Below are 18,215 nucleotides of genomic sequence, written 5' to 3' on the forward strand. Positions count from 1 at the left end.
GTGTGTGTGTGTGTGTGTGTGTGTGTGTGTGTGTGTTTTTATAAGGTGTACCTTGCTTATATAGGCACTCCCTGAGCATTCTATGTTGCAATACTGCTTTGTCATTTGTGACGTCATTTGAATAACTTAATACCGTCTTCTTCTTCTGCTCGCAGAGTTGACGTCCTCTACCGAGTGACAGGCACAGCCGTCTAGAACTCACACTTCCAAAATGTGGATGAGTAGATTTGCCCGAGTGTCCCTGCCGGTCCTGCAGAGGAGCACCTCCGCCTTGTCCGGCCCAGTTCTGAGAGCTGCTCCCAGGACGGAAGCGGCTGCTGGTCGGCTCCGCGGGACTCTGCCGTCGGTGCAGGTCTGTGGTCAGCACACCCTGCGATCGGCGTCTGTGCCATCAGGTCGCCAGTCTGTGAGACATGCTCAGGCTCTGAAGAAGGAGCGGATGGTGCAAGTGGACTGGGAAGATGGAGGCCACAGTCTTTATCCCTTCGCCTGGCTGCGGGACAACTGCCAGTGTCCCATGTGCACGCTGCAGTCGGCGCAGGCGCGCAAACTGTTGATGTCCAACGTGGACGTCAACACAGGGGTCGACTCAGTCGACGTCACCGGGGACAACAAGGTAAGCAGCTGCCGTTTGTGATGTGTTTTTCTGGGCTCAGCCCAAGTATGAATGGACAGTATATTATTTTGAGACCAAAGTGGATCCAATAAATTTCCCACTCTGGATGTATAAATGTCCAGTAATTTAATAGAGCATACAGTGGGCCACTGTTAAATCTGAAAGTCCGTCCACTTTGAGCATAAGCAGATGTTTGTTCCTTCTAACCGGCTCGGTGGGCTCCTCCCGTCTCTGTCTTGAGTGGGTGGTGGTCTTGTTCTATTGGTGCTGCCAGACTGTGGCGTCATCCTTGACTGATGAAAATCAAATGGCAATTAATTTCTTGTCTTGTGTTGTTTTTTCACTGCAGTCTGCTATAATAAAGACATGTTTTCAAGTGCCATCACAACAGTTTTGCATTTGCCTCAAGGATAAGACAAGCCACTGGCAAATAGAGTGCTCAAGTATGAAAAGCAGATGGGGGAAACAGAAAGAAATCCTCCTAAAAATATTTTTTCTGCCCTGGTTTATGGATCAAAAAGTGGAATTTTAGAATCATCCTTTAAGGAATCGACAGATCTACTTCATCAAAACAGCTGAAAATATGATTAAATAATGAAATTGGCACAAGCTGAAGATCCTCAGTCATTAATTTTCCAGGCTGTAAACTTTTGCACTTATTTAAAAGGAGAGATGATCCGCTTGCAGCTGATGGCTTCATCGCAATTCGTTCTTTCTGAAAAACAGAAAAGATGCCTCAAATGTTGAAGTGGAGCAACTCAGGTTTTCTCTCCCCACAGGTGTCCATTGTGTGGCCTGACAAGCACACGAGCGTGTTCGACCCCGAGTGGCTGAAGAAACGCTGTTTCTCTCCAGCTGCAAGAGAAGCGCTGCAAGAGGAGCTGTTCTACAACGGTGAGTACAGCCCCTGACCTTCAACTTTCATCTTCTGTTGCCGATTTGCTTATTTTCTGCTTACTTCAGGGAACCTAGACTGACACGAGGGCAATTTACATCCGTTCGAAACTAGTGTAATCATTTAAAACAGGGGTGGCCAAACTTTATTTGCAATGGGCCACATGACAGAACTGCATCGGGCCACGACAGTTTCGTTGACGGGGGGGGGGGGGAGCACGCTATCGCTGTCGCACTACGCTAACGTGTCAGCAAAGTTACGTGTCGCCAAAGTTTCGGGGGGGGGGGGAGATGATTTATGACTGCCTTCACGCGGGCCGGACAGAGACATCTGGCCCGCGGGCCGTAGTTTGGCCATGCCTGATTTAAAACTTCCTATTTGTTTTATACAAAGTGAAGGAACTACTGATTTATTTGTAGAAATGAGTGCACGACAACGATCCTGTTCAGCGAAACTTAATTATACTGTATGTCAGTAGAGTGAGACATGAGGAGAAGAGTCACATAACTGTGGGCCGAACATTCAGTTTACCCTTCAAACACAATGACTAAGCACAAAACATGTTCTCTTAAATGAACGGAAGAACCCTCTTACTTAGTAGAGTACTTATGTTACTTGTTTATTTATTAACAAAAGTACTTGGTTCTTACAAATGGGTTCTGACTCTTTTGGTGCAGATGTTGGTTTTGTTGTTTTTCGAAGTGCTTTATGTGAAGAGTATCACAGTTTTGAAATGTGATGATGCCTTTTTTCTTATTAGGTCAGTGGATTTTGAGTGCTCGTTGCAACCCAGGCTACTGCACTGGTTTGTTTTGGTGTGCACCCAGTGTTCAACCTGTTGTTGCTGATTGCAAGCAAATTAAAAAAAAAAAAAAAAAAAGCAGCAGTGATTATGTAATGTTGACATAATAAGTCCCTTGCTGACCTTTCCTGAAAAAAGCCTCTGAATTAAACCTCTGTCTTTATGATCATAACAAGGCCGTAAAAAGAAAGATTTCCGTCAGAAGGCTGGGGAGACAATTAGTTTTACGGCCTGTTTGCAGTGACCTGATAGGCTTCCCAGCTTGCCAGACATCACTGGATAGCCCTGCGAAACAAGGTAGCGGCAACGCAGCGGAGGAGCGGGGTGGGGGCTGGGGGCTGGGTGTACGGGGTGGGGGGGGGGACGGACTACAGTCTGTTTGTGTATACCCACGAGGTCCTGAAGGAGCCACAGGGCCGAGCGGCTCCCGCTCCGCTCCAGACCCATTAAGGTTATGTGTCTGCCGAGTGTAAACAGATCCCCCTCGCAGCGCTTTACCGACAGGGCCACTCACTCTGCAGTGTACTCTGTGTTCAGACATTCTCAGCGCAGAGCCAGGAGCAACACACCGGAACACAAATAGCGCCGTGCACATACACTCGGACTATTTCCCAAAGAGTGCCAGCCTGATCCTCCTCCCTGACCTCCTCCTCCAAAAAAAACAAAAGATACACCAGAGTTCATCAGCGAGGATTCTTTTTTTCTTTTTTCTTTTCGCCTCCCTGCCTCTCGGTGACGTTTGCTCACTGGAGCGAAGTCAACAGTTTAAATTTCTGTTTCCTCTCTCGTGTTGAGCACCTACATTTCACTGGGCCGGCGGTGCCTGTTAAAGCGTTCCCAGCAGTGAGATCTCGCCGCGCTCGGGACACAGCGAGGTCAATATGAAAATTTGAGCCGGGGGAATATTATTCAGCCCCGCGCCATACCTCCTGCTTTTAATGTCTCCACTAATGTTTTTCCCGCTGCTTGCCGTTTCCATGGCGCTGTGCAACAACCCACACTGAAGTGCCTTGTTCAGCGGCAGCCATTAGAGTCCAGGGAGACGCGGAGCATTTGTTAAAATGCGTCTGTGTGCTTCTCACACATTTTAATGGTTTCTGATGATACCGGGAAGAAAAAGTTTCAGGTCCCACTGTGGTTCCCGTTGGTCATTTGTTAAAATCATCTCCATTAATCCTCAATGGTAATTTAACCTTTTTGTAATGAGTCGTCATCGTTTCTCAGGAATATTTTTTTTAAAAAATAAATTACCATTGTACTGGATGAAATAGTGTGGGGTTTTTTTTGGTTGCAAGATTGCTTGAGTAGCTACTCCAGGCAAAACCACACAGACCTTCAGTGTGTTTGCATGTGAAACGGCTTAAGGCAGCAGACCGTCTGACTGTTTGACGTCTGCATAGCTATGAGCCTCTTGCAGCCTCCGCCATATGGAAAACTTTTTTTTGGAGCGTGCGGCTAGAAAAGATCTGCATGTTCTCTCTAAACATGAGCTCACCGTGGTTGCTATTTCCTTCTGTGGGAATGATTTTTTTTCCCCCCTCCGGGTCTGGAGATGTGTGCAACCAGGAATTTTAACCTCTGACTTTTATCACTTTGTGTCGACGTGATTATTTACTTGAGAAAGTCTAAAGGAGCAGCCAGTCATCCTAATCAATAGGTCCTTCTTTAATAATTAACCATGTTATCACATATTATTCATGGTGTGATGAGTGACAGAGCTGTTATGTGACATTTAAGGACTTGGATCAAAGAGTTACAACCTTTCAGATACCAGGAATATTAAGATGCAGATAAGAAAAAAGAAAAAACAAAGTGTCACACTGAGCCCGTTATGTCATTGACACACGTTTTGTTTTTATTTTATTTTTATTTTTATTTACGTAATACCAGAGGTTTATCATTGCTTGGCCCAGTGACACCATCAGTTGCATTGCTTTCATGTAGTGTTGCGTTTGCTCTGTCGCGTTGTCTTATTCTGGGAGACCTCTGACTGAACCTTAGGAAACCTCGTAGAAAGTCAGATGGATCTTTGACCCCGGCAGGTCAAAGTGATCTTTAGTCTTTTGTTGGCTGTGTAAATAAGATTTTTACGAGGCGTTTGGGTTCGTGTCCTAAAAGTGGACACGGTGAGCACAAAGGTCTTAGGGGTTTCACTTCTTTTTTTCCCCATATAGTCTTTGGTCATGGTAGTTGAGGTTGTGGTTTGCCGAACCACAAAAAGCAACTTGTGCCATTTTTTTTGCACGGTGCACGTGGCCTGATGTGGCCAGGTAGCAAGTTTTTTTTTTTACTGAGTTTGGTTTCAGCAACAGCAAAGCAGATTTGAGACACGTTAACCTGCTAACATGATCCCTCCTGTGCAGAAGCTTCTCTACATCAGGCTTCTCTTCACAGAGCACCAAATGCATCGGTCATTGCCTTTAGGAACATCATCCAGGTTCCTAACTGGCATGTGCACTGTTAGCTGGGGGGGGGCTGGGCACTTAACCGGGCTCCAATTTAATCATGAATTATCATGAAAGGCCCATAGATTCCTTTGTATTCATGTCTCCACTCTGGAACAGTAGCAGAGGTGTCAGTTCCAGGGGGCTTGGAGGCTCCCGCTGGCTGCGGCCGTATGTCCACTGTCATCTGCAGCAGAGTACACAAGGCTCCTGTTGCCGTTGCTGGAGACCGCAGCACAATGGCCCCGATGCAGCACAGAGCAGTTTATGCAGGACAGAAGTGTAGTCTCGTCAGTGTCCCTGCATTAAACTACCCACATTACACCGTACAATACCAACTAGAACAATAGCTAGCTTAATTTAGTGACAATTTGCTAAAGACGTGACATAATATTTGAAATGGTTCCCTAAATTTTCCAAATCGGTAAGTAATTTAGCTTAATAATCACAATTTTTGCAACATTTAAAAAAAGCAAAAAAAAAAAAACCTGATGATGTTTTTTGTTTTTTTTCACGCTGTAATCATCCAGCCCTGCGTCGAACCTTTGATGTCACTCAGAGGAAAGTGATTATGTCGAACTGCTCGGAGGATTACTGCGAGCCTCTGTCACTCTCAGCCTTATCGGCTGTGACTCTTCCTCTTCCCAATGAATCTGTCAGTGATTCACCCCAATGACTGCCAGATGCTTTGACTATTAGAAACCATGTCATCATCTCAGGCCTCCCGCTTTCAGCCTGTCATCTCTGGTTAGTCGTGGTCGGAATCGTGAATAATTATGTGTCAGTGCATTTGCGGGAGGTGGAAGTTAAACAGGTTGGATGGATTTTGGAGCAATGTCGAAAATATGGCCAGACTCATGACTTACAGTTGGTCTCGCGGCCGTCCACCAGCATACATCGGCCATCATCTCCTGTAGAGAACTCTTTATAACTGCCTTCTAAACCACTACACCGTTTTAATTGCTTCAGTGTCAACATGTCATTTGCGTTAATGGCTCAAAGTCAATTTGTGGAGTTTTATTACTAGTTATATGCTTAATTTCCTGGTCTATTGCCTTTTTTGATATGGTAATGAGAGGACCACAAGGCCATTAATCTTAATGGCTATATTTCAAAACCTTACGAAACCCTAAAAGTTTTATGCCGGACATTTTTTGTGAATTTCTTTGTTTCACCCTGGAGTGCGATTAATTAGAACTCATCCCTGAAGCTGCAATGTCATTTGCCTGCTCCAACAGTTGTCCATCGTAAATTGTACTCTGACCTGCCAAAGATCACCCGGAGCTAAGTTTGTAGATTTTCAAAAAGGACTGTTAAAAAGTACACTGGCTCAGCCACATGTCGCACTTCACAGCGAAGAGGGGAAGAAACTGCAGCCTTAGAAAAGAATTGTAGCGCTCCTGAGAGGTCAGAACCGTGGAAAAAGGTGCCTGCAAATCCGCAACAGATTTGTGGTTGCTTTTAAACAGCAACTCTTGGATTCCTAGCTTTGATTCTTTGTAAATCAAATCTACTCCGTCCTGAGGGTATAAAGAAAGACCACAGTCGCCGGGTTTCCATCTCCCTGTTTTCATGTGTATTTTGGAGTATCACATTGGAAAGGGGTGATGGAAAAACTAACATTTGGGGTGCGCAGGGTCCGACTCTCGAAAAGCTCGCTTGAAGTGGTTTCTGACTTTGCTTGAAAAAAAAAAGAAAAAAAGTAAGAGTTGATGTGCGGAATCGGGGGGGATGGAAACCCATCAGCCAAATAAGTTCCGATGCAGCAAACACTGAACTCAAAATGACAGCTATTTGCACTAATTGGTAGCATTAAACTTGAAAAAAATGCCAGCTGAATTGAAAGCAGAACTGCAACTCGCCCAATTAAACGTAATTCCATCGGACCTCTCCGAGTCCTTGGATCGCCAAGTTGGGAGTTGCCGGAGTGACTGGTTGTTTTGTTCCTGGTTCGTAACCTCTTATTTCTTCTACGTTTATTATGGTACGCTGCCAAATTCCTGCACACACAGCGACAGTCCAGCAAATTAGAGCTTTGTCTTCCGGTCTTGAGGGTGTGAAATACTATTGGAAGGTTAAATGAAGGAAAGCAACAAAACCCCAAACTATTCTCGTATGAGTGGCCGGATGACAGCACAGTTTGCTGTATCTGCATCACTCAGTTGGTTGGACGATTTTAAAATGCAGAATTTTGAAAACCAACGTGCCGCTATTTATTGTGCTCACAGAACATGAACGCACACAATGGCCCGACTGATCGAAACTGAGATGTGGCTGGGCAGCGAAGTCGGTGTAATGCAGCTGGTTGACATGGAAACCAGACAAATGGCAGCTTAATGTGTCTCCCGGCAAAGTCCATGCGTCACGAGCTGCGTTTCCATGACCCCTAGAATTGCGCAAAACTTAAATATCGCAATAAAGAACTGGTAACGCTAACACCTAAACTTCGAACAACCTCTGAAATATCGCTGAAATGTTTTGACGCTCTCATGAGGTGGTTTTTCAGACGTATCCATATCGAGGTATATCGCAAAAGTGTCACGGAAACACTTTTTTTTCGCATTTACACGTTACCGGACGAGACGTACGAGGTCACGTGACCAGTTCCCGTCAAATAGCTGCTCCAAAACGCAAAATGTTTTGTACCTCCGTCCTCCTCAAAGTGGGGTCTCGCTGGACGACACACCCAATCACGAGCTTACGTGCTTCACACCATTCAGTGGAAACGCCCGCAAATCGCAATTGCGCTTTGTCCGAAAATTTTTTAGAAATATCGCTTTTATTTTGCGGGGGGAAAAAAAAGACAGAATCGGACACAGTGCAGGGACCCGTGCCATATGGTTTGTGGTTGTCTCGCGCAAAGTCAGTGCAGTTGCCAAAGCGACGTTATCGACTGGTCACAGCCCGTACGATCCGATCTGAAGTGTTCTTTCAAACACCCCGACTGAATCAGGCCCGACGAGCGTCCTAATCAACCTCAGCCTCAGTTTAGACGTTCCTTCATTAAGTCCGCTGACTGATGATACAACTGTGCCAAGCAGCAGCTGATTTGTCATTTCCCTCTCGAGATGGGTGTTTCTCCTTGAGCATCTGGTCTGAATTTAGCCTCCTATGTCATCGCATCAGTTAAAAAGAAAGTCTCCTGGAAACAAAGCCGAGGAGGTCCATCCTTGGAAAAACAGACCCCCGCACCCCCGAAAACCTGTCTGTCAATTGCGCGGCGTTTACGGCTTGAGCTGGAATGACTCCCCCCCATCCACCACTGCCCCCTGCCCTGCACGTGCTCCCGTACACGTGAACACATCGCATTATTAGCCCGGGAGGACTTTGACAAGTCTAAATCAGAAACTCCGTCAAAGTGGGCTTTAACGTTGTCTACGCCGCTGTAATTGACTGCTAGGGGTTTTAGCAACAGAGATTTGTCATATTTACTGGCGCTCAGCCGAGTCTTCCGTGCTCACTTTCCCACCCATGCACCCTTTGTGTTAGGCAGCGTACCCCCTGTAATTCCCTCGTGGATCAGCTATATTTGGGTTAAATCCGCCGCCTTTTGTCAGCTCCCTTGAAATTTTGCCCCCTCCCCCCCCTTTTTTTTTTTCACATCAGACTGCGCGGAAAAGCTCGGTGATTATAATGATTGGCTCTTTCATTCCTCTGGCAAGGCAGACCTCCCACACAGGCACTGAAAATACTTCTGAAGACACCAGGTGTGAGTTGGCACAAAGAGCATAATTTGCCAAACTTCTGCAGGGCTCAGTCGAATTTTTTGGGAAGCAGAATCTGCTGATGAGGGAAGAGTCGGAGCTTGGATTAGTGTGAGGCCTGCTGGCCGGCCGGCCGGCCTCGGGGAGGAAAACACTGCTTGCTCTGTCTGCCCCAGGCTGCGGACGTTGGCGAGCATGTTTCATAGATAAAAGGTGTGTTTGTCAAATGAGTGGAGGGCGGAGCTTGTCGCGGACATGCTAGCGGTCGTCGGGGCTGCGGTGCAGAAAACGTCCTCTTTCAGCCCGCTACATCTGCAGCAGCGCTGTGGTCTCCTGCTCCGTTTATTGTACTTAACACTGGCATTCATTGTTTCCTAAACACACCTCCCCAGTTTTAACAGAAATGAACTGGAAAAAAAAAAAAACACATCTACCCGATCAAAGGTCCAGGTGACTAAAGGTATTTTCGAAACACAAACTAATTTCTATGTCTTAGAGTACGCTAAACATTTTTTCCCACCGTTTTTACATTCCTTTTTGTAATAATTAAAAAAAAAAAAATACTGTGAAACACTTTGCACATCACAAAAAGTATTTTAGGTCAGTAAACTTTGTAATTTACATATTGAGTTACTGTGAAACAAACAAACAAACAAACAAACAAAAAACATATTATTATAACAGTTTGCTAAATGAGGGCCTGTTTCCTATTACTTGTTATTTTAAGTTTGGTCAAAATTCGCTTTTTGACGCGAACACGTCAATTATTTTTTTAGGCTTCTAAGCCTTCGAGACCCAAAGTCAAAAATGTCGGCTCTTAGTTGAATCGAGATAACGCGACTGCATTCTGCATTCTGGTGCGTCAAACAACAGGATTGAAAGAACCAGAAAGAAACCTTAAGAAAGGAAAAATGACGCTTCGGTGAAAACATAATTCACCCGCAATTTTCCTCATTGGCAGCGTGAAGAGCGCGGCCTTGAGAAAAGTAACGGAGAACAGATGTGTTTATTGGCTTTCAAGCGGAGTGACTGAGGCCTACGTAATGTAGGTTAATGTGCAATTGCCATGTGATTCAGGCGGGACTTGCACATCAAACCTCAATGAATTCTGAGTAAATTCGGTGTTTGCAATCAACTCTTGACTTGGCAGCCAAGATGACAGTGAGTTTAAAATGAAACCATCTGGCAGACACAATTGGATGAGACCAAGTGTCTGCATTGCTGGTTCGAAGAAAACAGGTTGATTTGGATTTAATTTTAGCACGTGAAAAGAAAAAAAATCTAAATCCTTGAAAGATGTGCATTAATGATCATGCATTAATGAGACGTTGCTCTAAAAGCCCCTAGACCCATGAAGATCGTGTTTAGTGCAGCTGTATAGATGTCAGCGCTGGCAATTTGACCCTTGACCTGACGCCGACAACAGCCAACAGTCAGCGCAGCCTTAAATGGCACCAACATGTCTTAATAGAGGGGCTGAGGCAGGAAGGATCGCGCCTCGCTCAGTGAACTGCCCAGTGACTGTGCGGAGTGTCTTCCAAAACCTGTTGACCCAATCAAAAGCCACCTGCGTGCGACGCTCGACAGGTGTTTGGACTCTTGAGTGCTGCCACTTCCCCTGCCAGCATTTCTCCAGCACGGTGGCCCTCGGTAAAAGCCAGAGAACACGTGGACGCCAGCGGACTGGCCTGCAAAATAAACTGTCAAGTGTGAAGCTGGATATGGAGCAGTGAGAAAGCAGCAGGCGCGAAAATGGAGCGCGCACGCACACACACACACACACACAAGAATTCTTCCTCAGATCTGGCCAAAGTATCTGAAGCGTTTTGATTTGTTTTTTGTGAGACTAGTGCTGATAACTGGTGATCACCGACTCCTGGTGGCCAATGCAAACACAAGAGAATATACCTACACGTCTGTCTTATATTCAGTTATATTCAGACGCTCTCGCGCACCTAATAAGAAAAGTTGGATGTCGGAAAATGTCCAAAGTTTTTAGTTGAGCGTGAAAAACTCAACACATAAAATTAACTAGTAACAGGTTGATGGCACAGTGTTCATCGTGATGTTTTTTAAAAAAAAATATATATATATGAATAAAAAAAATTGCCTAGCATCATTTACCTTTCCTATTTCAGGCAACCAAAACACACACACACACACACGCACACACACACACACACATACACATCACTTGACCTCTTGACAAGGTCCAGTGTGTCAAATTTGGCTTGATTTTTGAATTTCATATTAGTGAAACCTTTACATACTGCCCATAAATGTATACTCGCAGTGCAATCGCAGTCACTTGGTTTACCGTTAGACCGCTTCTCGTATATATATAACAGTACACACAGGCAAGGGTCTCACTACTAGTTAGCTGCCCATCTTGCACCGCCATTCTTTAAGGTCGCCCGCCTGACAGTGCCCACTAGTGCTTCATCAGTATCGAGAGCAGAAAACTGAATGAACTTGTGGCGCCTGCAGTTTGGTCCTTTGAGTCGTCCATTTACTTCCTGCTTTGGGCTCCGTCAACGCCGACTCGTTTTGAATTGGATCTGATCCAAGACGCTTTCCGCTTCCTGTCGCCGCATTCCGACGCTATTGTTGTTTAGCTTTGTTCAGCTCGTAGTAGTCTGAATGAATGAATGTTTTATTTCGTATGAATGATAGGATAGGTGGGAAGCCAAGGCTTATGGTAAACCTCCCCCCCCCCTTGCGATTTTTTTACATTTGCAATCAATCATGGTGTTAGAGACAAGATCATTAGGCTACTTTGCATATTATACAGAGACCAATTTGGAACATAATTAAGTGCGCAAACATAATTAAACAATATAATCAGTAAAATTGGATGTTCTTGCGGAAATCCAAACATTCATATCATAAGTCATGAAAAAATGAGGAATAGCTTACTTACTAGAACACAGTAGTTTAAGTCTACGTGGAAAACATTCGCCATCATGCCAGTACGTCCGCAACAGAAACCTCCAAGGCTTTAAAGCCTCTTTCTTGCCGTCAGAGTTTTTTTTTTTATTATTCGAAGCCGTGCGTCGTCGGAACCTTGACCTTGACTCGGCCCAGCGAAGGGAGCGCCGATCCGCTGATTCGCCGCGATAAAAACTCAACCAAGTCAAAGCTAGCGCTTCTGCGGGTGGCCGCGGCAGTTCAGACGGGCCTTTGAAGGCACCGCCGTCTCGCGGAGGGGAGCGAAGCGGCTCGGCTCTGCGAGACGCCTGACAGCCGCTGGAGCCACGGCTTCGGGTTCCCTCATCTGGAAAAGCCACTGTAGCACGTTGCGACCGAGCTGGGAGGGGTGGCGGCGGTGCGATGGGGGGGGGGGCTGGAGAGCGGATTATGCACATATACTATCTTGTCAGCCTGTCGGCTGTGGCGCCCCTTCAGACGCTTCGCCTCCCGCTTGGAAATTCTGCAATTTTTCCTTCTGGCTAAGTGCAGAAACATCATCAGCGTGGAGTCCGGGCCAGGAGATGTTTGGAAATGTCACTCCCACCCGACGGAGGAATAACTGTGCGCTGGCCTTCAGCGGACAACGGCAGCTAATCGCCAGCACTGAACTGACTGAAAAAACAAAATAAAATTGGATTTTCTGAATTTTTCTGACTCGGCCTGAGCTTTCGGCTCGTCGCTGCGACACTTTCAGAACGTCACCGCGGTGTAACGAGATCCAAAATCACCCACCCCCCCGCCATCGCTCCCGGAGAAGGTGTTTTCACAGTGGTGGAAGCTCTGTTGCTCGGCTGGTGAACATTGAGGAGCTGCTGCTGCAGCAGCAGACTCTGCCAGCAGGGCTCCTCGCGTGCACGTGAGCCGACCCTCCGCCCGCTACACGCCTCCACGCGAGGTTTAAGTTCGCTCCCCCCAACCTCTAAACTTCTCACCGCCTTATGATAATTATTATTTTTACGAATGAAGACGTCGCTCCGACCTTTCGGCTCCGCTGCAGCCTGCCGGCCAGAAGTTGCCGCGTGAAAGCGGAGCTCCTGGTCACGAGAGCGGGAGACACGTGCCGGGCTCTCGCCCAGCTGATGCTCCGCGTTCTTTTACGAGACGCGCAGGTCCACTTTTTCACGAGGAGCACTTGTAACATTGGGTCTTGACCTTTGCCCCAGTTTCTCATTGACTGCCTCGCGCCCCATCCCCTCTCGCAACCCCACCGCCTTGACAAGCCCCAACAAGCAGCGGGTGGCCAACCCCTGCGAAGCGTGCGGCCGGAGGCTGATTGTTAGTGACAACAGGCCCGAAGGGAGGTCTGCCAGTCGGAACCGTCCGGACTGACGTCTGCGTCCCGGCAGCCGCGGCAGTCGTCTCGGCCTTTCGTGGCGAGCGATCGCATTGTCTATTTTATTTAGTTTTATTCCCCCCCTTAAATGTTGTCGACACGTCGGAAGAGGATAAATTATGCATGAAGTTCAGCGAGCTCCCCCCCCACACCCCGCTGCGTCCGCCTCCCCGAGGCTCCGGCTGCGTAATCCGCTCGCGATGCAGCCGCTCGCAAGAACTTGTTTTTGTAGCTGGTGGTGAGGTGGAGGGTTCGGGAAGAAGAGGCAGGAGGAAGATCCACAAGCGTCAGGCAGGTACACAGTCTTCTCAGCTGAAACCCTCCTCCTCCTCCTCCTCCTCCTCATCCTCCTCTTTCCCCTTCTCCTACTCCTCTTTCCTAGTCCTCGTCCTCCTCGTTCTCTTCCTCCTCTTCCTCCTCCTCCCCCTCTTTCAACTTCACCACCTCCTCCTCCTCCTCTTCCTCCTCCTCTTGCAAATGTACTTAGCAGCTGTTTTCTGTGGAAGTCACAGGAGAGCAACTGTATGGAAAAACAGGTGGAGCCAGCTGGGTGAGAGCTGCAGGAGGATTTTTCCACTTCTGTCTGTCTGTCTCTCTGTCGGTCTGTCTGTCTGTCCGTCTGTCAGGCAAACTTCCTCTCTCTCTCTCTCTTTCTCTCTCCCTCTCTCTCTCTCTCTCTCCCTCTCTGAATGAGCAATTCACCTTCACACTCTGCAAACCTCCTGCACCCCGGGGCAGACGAACCACCTTTTCGTTCAAATTAACATCGTGCTTGGACCGTCGCAGTGATCCTGCCGCGGTCTCCGCCGCCAGGTCGCACTGTAAGCGCAATGTCAAGTGTCCTTGGCCGAGATTCCTCTAATAGCTCCCATCGCTGGGCCATCAGCATGCGTGCAGGCGGGCGGGCGGGCGAGCGAGCGAGCAGGCGGCGCCTTGCGAGGTTGTCAGAGTCGTGACGACAAAAGAGCTTCGCAGAGAAAGACAAAGATCTGAGGTGAAATGCTGCAGTGGTGAAGACTCTTTGTGATCCTTGTGCGGGCGCACATAATAGAGGGGACTCACCTGCAGCCTTGACATCGTGGCAGAAACCAACCCCAGCACGCTGCCACTCGTCGCGTTTCAACTTTGAATCAGCGCTCGCCGACCGCGCGCGGAAAATTCCCAATGTTTTTGTTTTTTTTTGGGGTTTTTTTTGGTTTGGCGGGTGATTTTCCACGTATTCTGAGAGGTGCGAGGGAGCCCGTGTGGTGAGTTTGTGCAGGAAGTGAGAAGCGAGCGCTCCAGGCTGCTGTGTGAAACCACAGAAGAAGACGAGCCGGAGGAAGATGAGGAGGAGGAGGAGGAGGAGGAAGAGTTGCAACAATGTTAGAGATGTGTCACTTTGTAAACAGAATAGTCTGACGTGCGCACACACACGCACACACACACACACACACACACACACACACACACACACACACACACACACACACACACACACAAGTACGTTTCACACCATGGCACAAAACTGTGACATGCGGTTGACGTCGCACCTCGCAACAATAGAAGAACTGTTGGAAACGGAACAAGTGCGATATGTGGCCTTGAATGTGATGAACAGAAAAAAAGCTTCCAAGTTTGGTCTGCCGCTCCGTCCTGAATGCATCCTGTCTGACCCGACTGGCTCGTCACTCATAATGTTTGTGGGTGGTACATAAAATACGAACTTGAGCAGGCGAACCAAGTTTTGAAGAAACAGCGTGGGATGTTTTGGGTTCACTTTGGGACAACTAGAATGTCCCGTCCCCCCCCCCCCTCCCCCTCCTCCTTCACCACTCTGCTGCAGTGCTCAGTGTTTTTTGTTGCCAATCACAGGATATTTTCTCAGTGTGATTAATGTCACTGTGATTGCAAAGTTTACTTCACTGACTGTCAGTCAGTCGACATCCTGCCAGTGGACCAGTTGTTTATGCAGCTTGAAGTGGATGTTCATCAAAACCAGACACTCGGGTTTACGCCACCAGGGGGCGCTGTACGGGTGGTGCATGGGCTCCGTTTTACATGAACCGACTTTTCCCCCTCCGCACCCCCCACCCCCTGCAGAGCGTCACCACTGGGACTCCAAGCTGCGCATCCCCACCGCCGACTTCGAGGAGGTCCTCCGCGACGACAGGGCGGCGCTGGACTGGCTGCTGGCGCTGCGCCGCGTCGGCATGGTGTACATGAAGGGGGCGCCGGTGGAGAAGGGCCAGGTGGTGCGGCTGGCCCAGCGGATTGGCTACCTGCGGCTGACCTTCTACGGGTGAGGCTGCCCCGACGTCGAGCCGCTTCGCTAGAGCTGCTGCTGCTGCTGCTGCGTTTCGAGTCCTGGCAACGAGAAAAGACTTTGTCCTCATCCCCCAAAAACCATCTGTCGACGCCTCATCGCTCCGATGATTGTGGCCTCCTGGAGCCAAAGGATCACCTGGTGCCGAGACTGCCTGGAGCGCCAAGCTCCTCCTCCTCCTCCTCGTCCACCACCTTCTCCTCCTCTTCCTCCTCTTTCTCCTCCTCCTCTACCTCCTCCCCTTCGTCCTCTTCCACCACCTCCTCTACTCATCCTCCCGTCCTCTTCCACCACTTTCTCCTCCTTTCACTTCCACCACCTCTTCCTCCCTCTCCACCTCCTCTTCTTCCTCCCTCTCCACCTCCTCTTCTTCCTTCTTTTCCACCTCCTCCTTTCTCCACCTCTTCCTCCTCTGCCACCTTCACCTCCTTCTCCACCTCCCCTCCTCCTTCTCCTTCACCTCCCCTCCACCTACCATCGCCCCTCCTTCTCCTCTTCCACCTCCTCAACCTCTTCACCTCCTCCTCCTCCTCTTCCACCTCCCCCCCTCCTCCACTTTGTCCACCTCCTGACTGATTTCCCTGCGCTCGTAATGTTCTTAGTGCATTCCAGTAGATTATTTCATGAAGCTGGTTATAATGGAGTTGAGTGCAGAAACTTTTGAATGTGTGTGTGCTTGAAGGTCCCGCGTGTGAAAACTGAGCGTCGTCTCTGCCCTCAGGCCCACGTTTCAGGTGGAGGACAAGCAGATGGCGAACAACGTGGCGTACACCACGGGGACGCTGAGCGCCCACACCGACTACCCTGCCATGACCAGCCCACCCGGGGTAAGTCCCCCGAATTCCACCTCATTTCATCCTCACTTCATCTGGCCAGACGCGCCCGCGGTGATGTCACAGAGGGGAGCTCACCGTCGGTGCTCTGAATTCTCTCAGTTGCCGGAGGGAGTCTAGTGACTCCCAGAGGCCACCTCGTCTTAGTAGGAGGCTGTGAACAGAGGGCTAACTGTGCTGTTTTTTTTCTCCGCTGCCGTCTGCCACCAGCATTAAAAGGACCATTTAAAAGTCGGGGAGTAAAGTGGGACCTTCCGGGTTGAAGTGTTTTGCTTCCTCTCACAGTTGGCTTGAAACTCCTGGTGTCGGCTTTGGCTTCGTATCCGAGTTGTAAAATGAAGGTGTGTGTGTGTGTGTGTTGACAGGTGCAGGTGCTGCACTGCATCAGGCAGGCGGCAGAAGGAGGCGAGAGCGTGATGGTGGACGGCTTCCACGTGGCCCAGAAGCTCAGGACCGAAGACCCCGAGGCCTTCCGCACGCTCGCCTCGCTGCGCATCGACTTCACCGACATCGGGACGGACTACTGCGACTTCAGCCTGCAGGCCAAGAAACACATCATCGAGTGAGTGGCGGCAAACACACTCACACTCTCACACACACACACACAGGCTCCTCCTGACAACTCCCGGCAAACGCGTCGCGGTGAGACGCTGCCATCTGCTGGCCACTTACTCGATGTGCAGGATGAACTTAACAAAGAGACAAGAGACGGTGGTTTGACGATGACGGGTCTGCATGTTTCATCCAGTCGACTGATAAAATCCAGAAAAGACAACCTTGAAACTCCTTCCGTTCCAAAAAACCCACTTAGATATGAGAGTGGACTCAGGTGCGTAGTTGCCTGGCAGGGGTCGGAGGTCACGTGTTCTCCACTGGAATTCTGGCTTCTTTCACAGCAGCTTCACTTGTTCCTTTGGAGTTTCACCTCATTTCCGCTCTTTTAAGGAGAGAAATTTCGCATCACACAGAGGTGCTTCTCTCAGTTCGTTACACCCTTTGTTATTCACGATTTGGTTTATAAAAAAAACCCTCTTCTCTACCTGCTGCACAGGGTCGATGATGACGGCCGGCTGGAGAAGATCCACCTGAACAATGCCACCCGAGACTCGGTGCTGGACATCCCACTGGAGCAGGTGCAGCCGTTCTACAGAGCGCTGAGGGCCCTCACAGACATCGCCAACCGGCCCGAGAGCATGGTGACCTACAAGATGGATCCAGGTGAGTGAGAGCAGCACCTGCCCACAGCTCCCCCTGCGGGAGAACCTACTGGAGAACTGGCAACAAACTGCGAGGCTTTGCGGCGGGGTTTAGCCTGCTGTTTACAGGCAGTTGCGCAGCTAGCCGACGAGACGCTCGGATCAGACAGGATGCAGGGCACCGTTTCTGACCTCTTTGCCCGTCGTCGTTTTTCTTGTTTGCTTGTTTTTTTGCAGGCGACGTGGTGATCTTCGATAACTGGCGCGTGCTGCATGGCAGGATGAGCTACGTCAGCAAACCTGGTGCGTTCCGACACCTGGAGGGCGCTTACCTGGACTGGGACGAGGTCATGTCCCGCCTCCGAATCCTCCATGCGTCAGTGCACAAGGACGCGTGAGCGCACCAAACAGGGGAAAGCGAACCGGTGACAAAATCTGTTCTGTGGATCTGAATCTGGAAGAAATGTGAATCTGCAGATTCACTTTTTTATTTTATTTTATTCCAAACCAAATGATGCATTTAACCATAACAGATACAAAAAGTAGAAAGTCTGTTTTTTATCAAAAACAGACATAAAATGTCTGTATATGGCAGTAAAAAGGAAGTGTTTTGTGGTAGCTGCTAACTACTAGCGTGGGTGCTCACCATCTTGATCAATAAGCTGCAAACTTCAGGCTCCAGCTTTTGCAAATACTGTGATTAAGTTAGTGGCTACCTCAACACATGCACTTCAGATTTCTACATATTCTCTTTTAAATTTTGCATTTCTGTAAGAATTTGTTCCAGTTTGCTTCTTACAAAAAGGCATTATCAATCTATATAATACATGCTAATCGCACTAATGTGCACTAGTGTCAAAATCAGGCAACATGTGAACTACATTTAATTGAACTGCGTCAGCTCGGGGTGATTTGTAAGCAGATATATATTTTCAAAAAAATATTCAAGAATGAAGACGCTAACGGATCATTTTCTTAATGTGTTTTAAGTAGCGCTAACCTTGCACACCAGATGGAATGCGGTAAGTTTAGAATGAATTGAGTGGACCAATCAGTTTTAGTTTTTTTTTTTTTTTTTGGTCTTCCAAGTTATTTCTTGGAACGACGGTGACGATGA

General features: G+C 48.4%; 1 protein-coding gene across 1 annotated transcript; it reads left to right on the top strand.

Annotated features, from left to right (window-relative positions):
* Positions 1 to 157: 157 nt before the first annotated feature.
* Positions 158 to 18,056, top strand: bbox1 (butyrobetaine (gamma), 2-oxoglutarate dioxygenase (gamma-butyrobetaine hydroxylase) 1). The gene is made up of 7 exons (XM_076018569.1): positions 158 to 616; positions 1,396 to 1,510; positions 14,847 to 15,045; positions 15,791 to 15,896; positions 16,268 to 16,464; positions 16,954 to 17,120; positions 17,336 to 18,056. The coding sequence occupies exons 1-7, from the start codon at positions 212 to 214 to the stop codon at positions 17,494 to 17,496; spliced, it is 1,350 nt and encodes a 449-aa protein (XP_075874684.1). The 5' UTR covers positions 158 to 211; the 3' UTR covers positions 17,497 to 18,056.
* Positions 18,057 to 18,215: the final 159 nt, after the last annotated feature.

This window comes from Nelusetta ayraudi, unplaced genomic scaffold, assembly GCF_046127955.1.
Source record: "Nelusetta ayraudi isolate G7.1 ecotype Tasmania unplaced genomic scaffold, CSIRO-AGI_Nayr_v1 ptg000002l, whole genome shotgun sequence".
In the NCBI taxonomy this organism is placed as follows: Eukaryota; Metazoa; Chordata; class Actinopteri; order Tetraodontiformes; family Monacanthidae; genus Nelusetta; species Nelusetta ayraudi.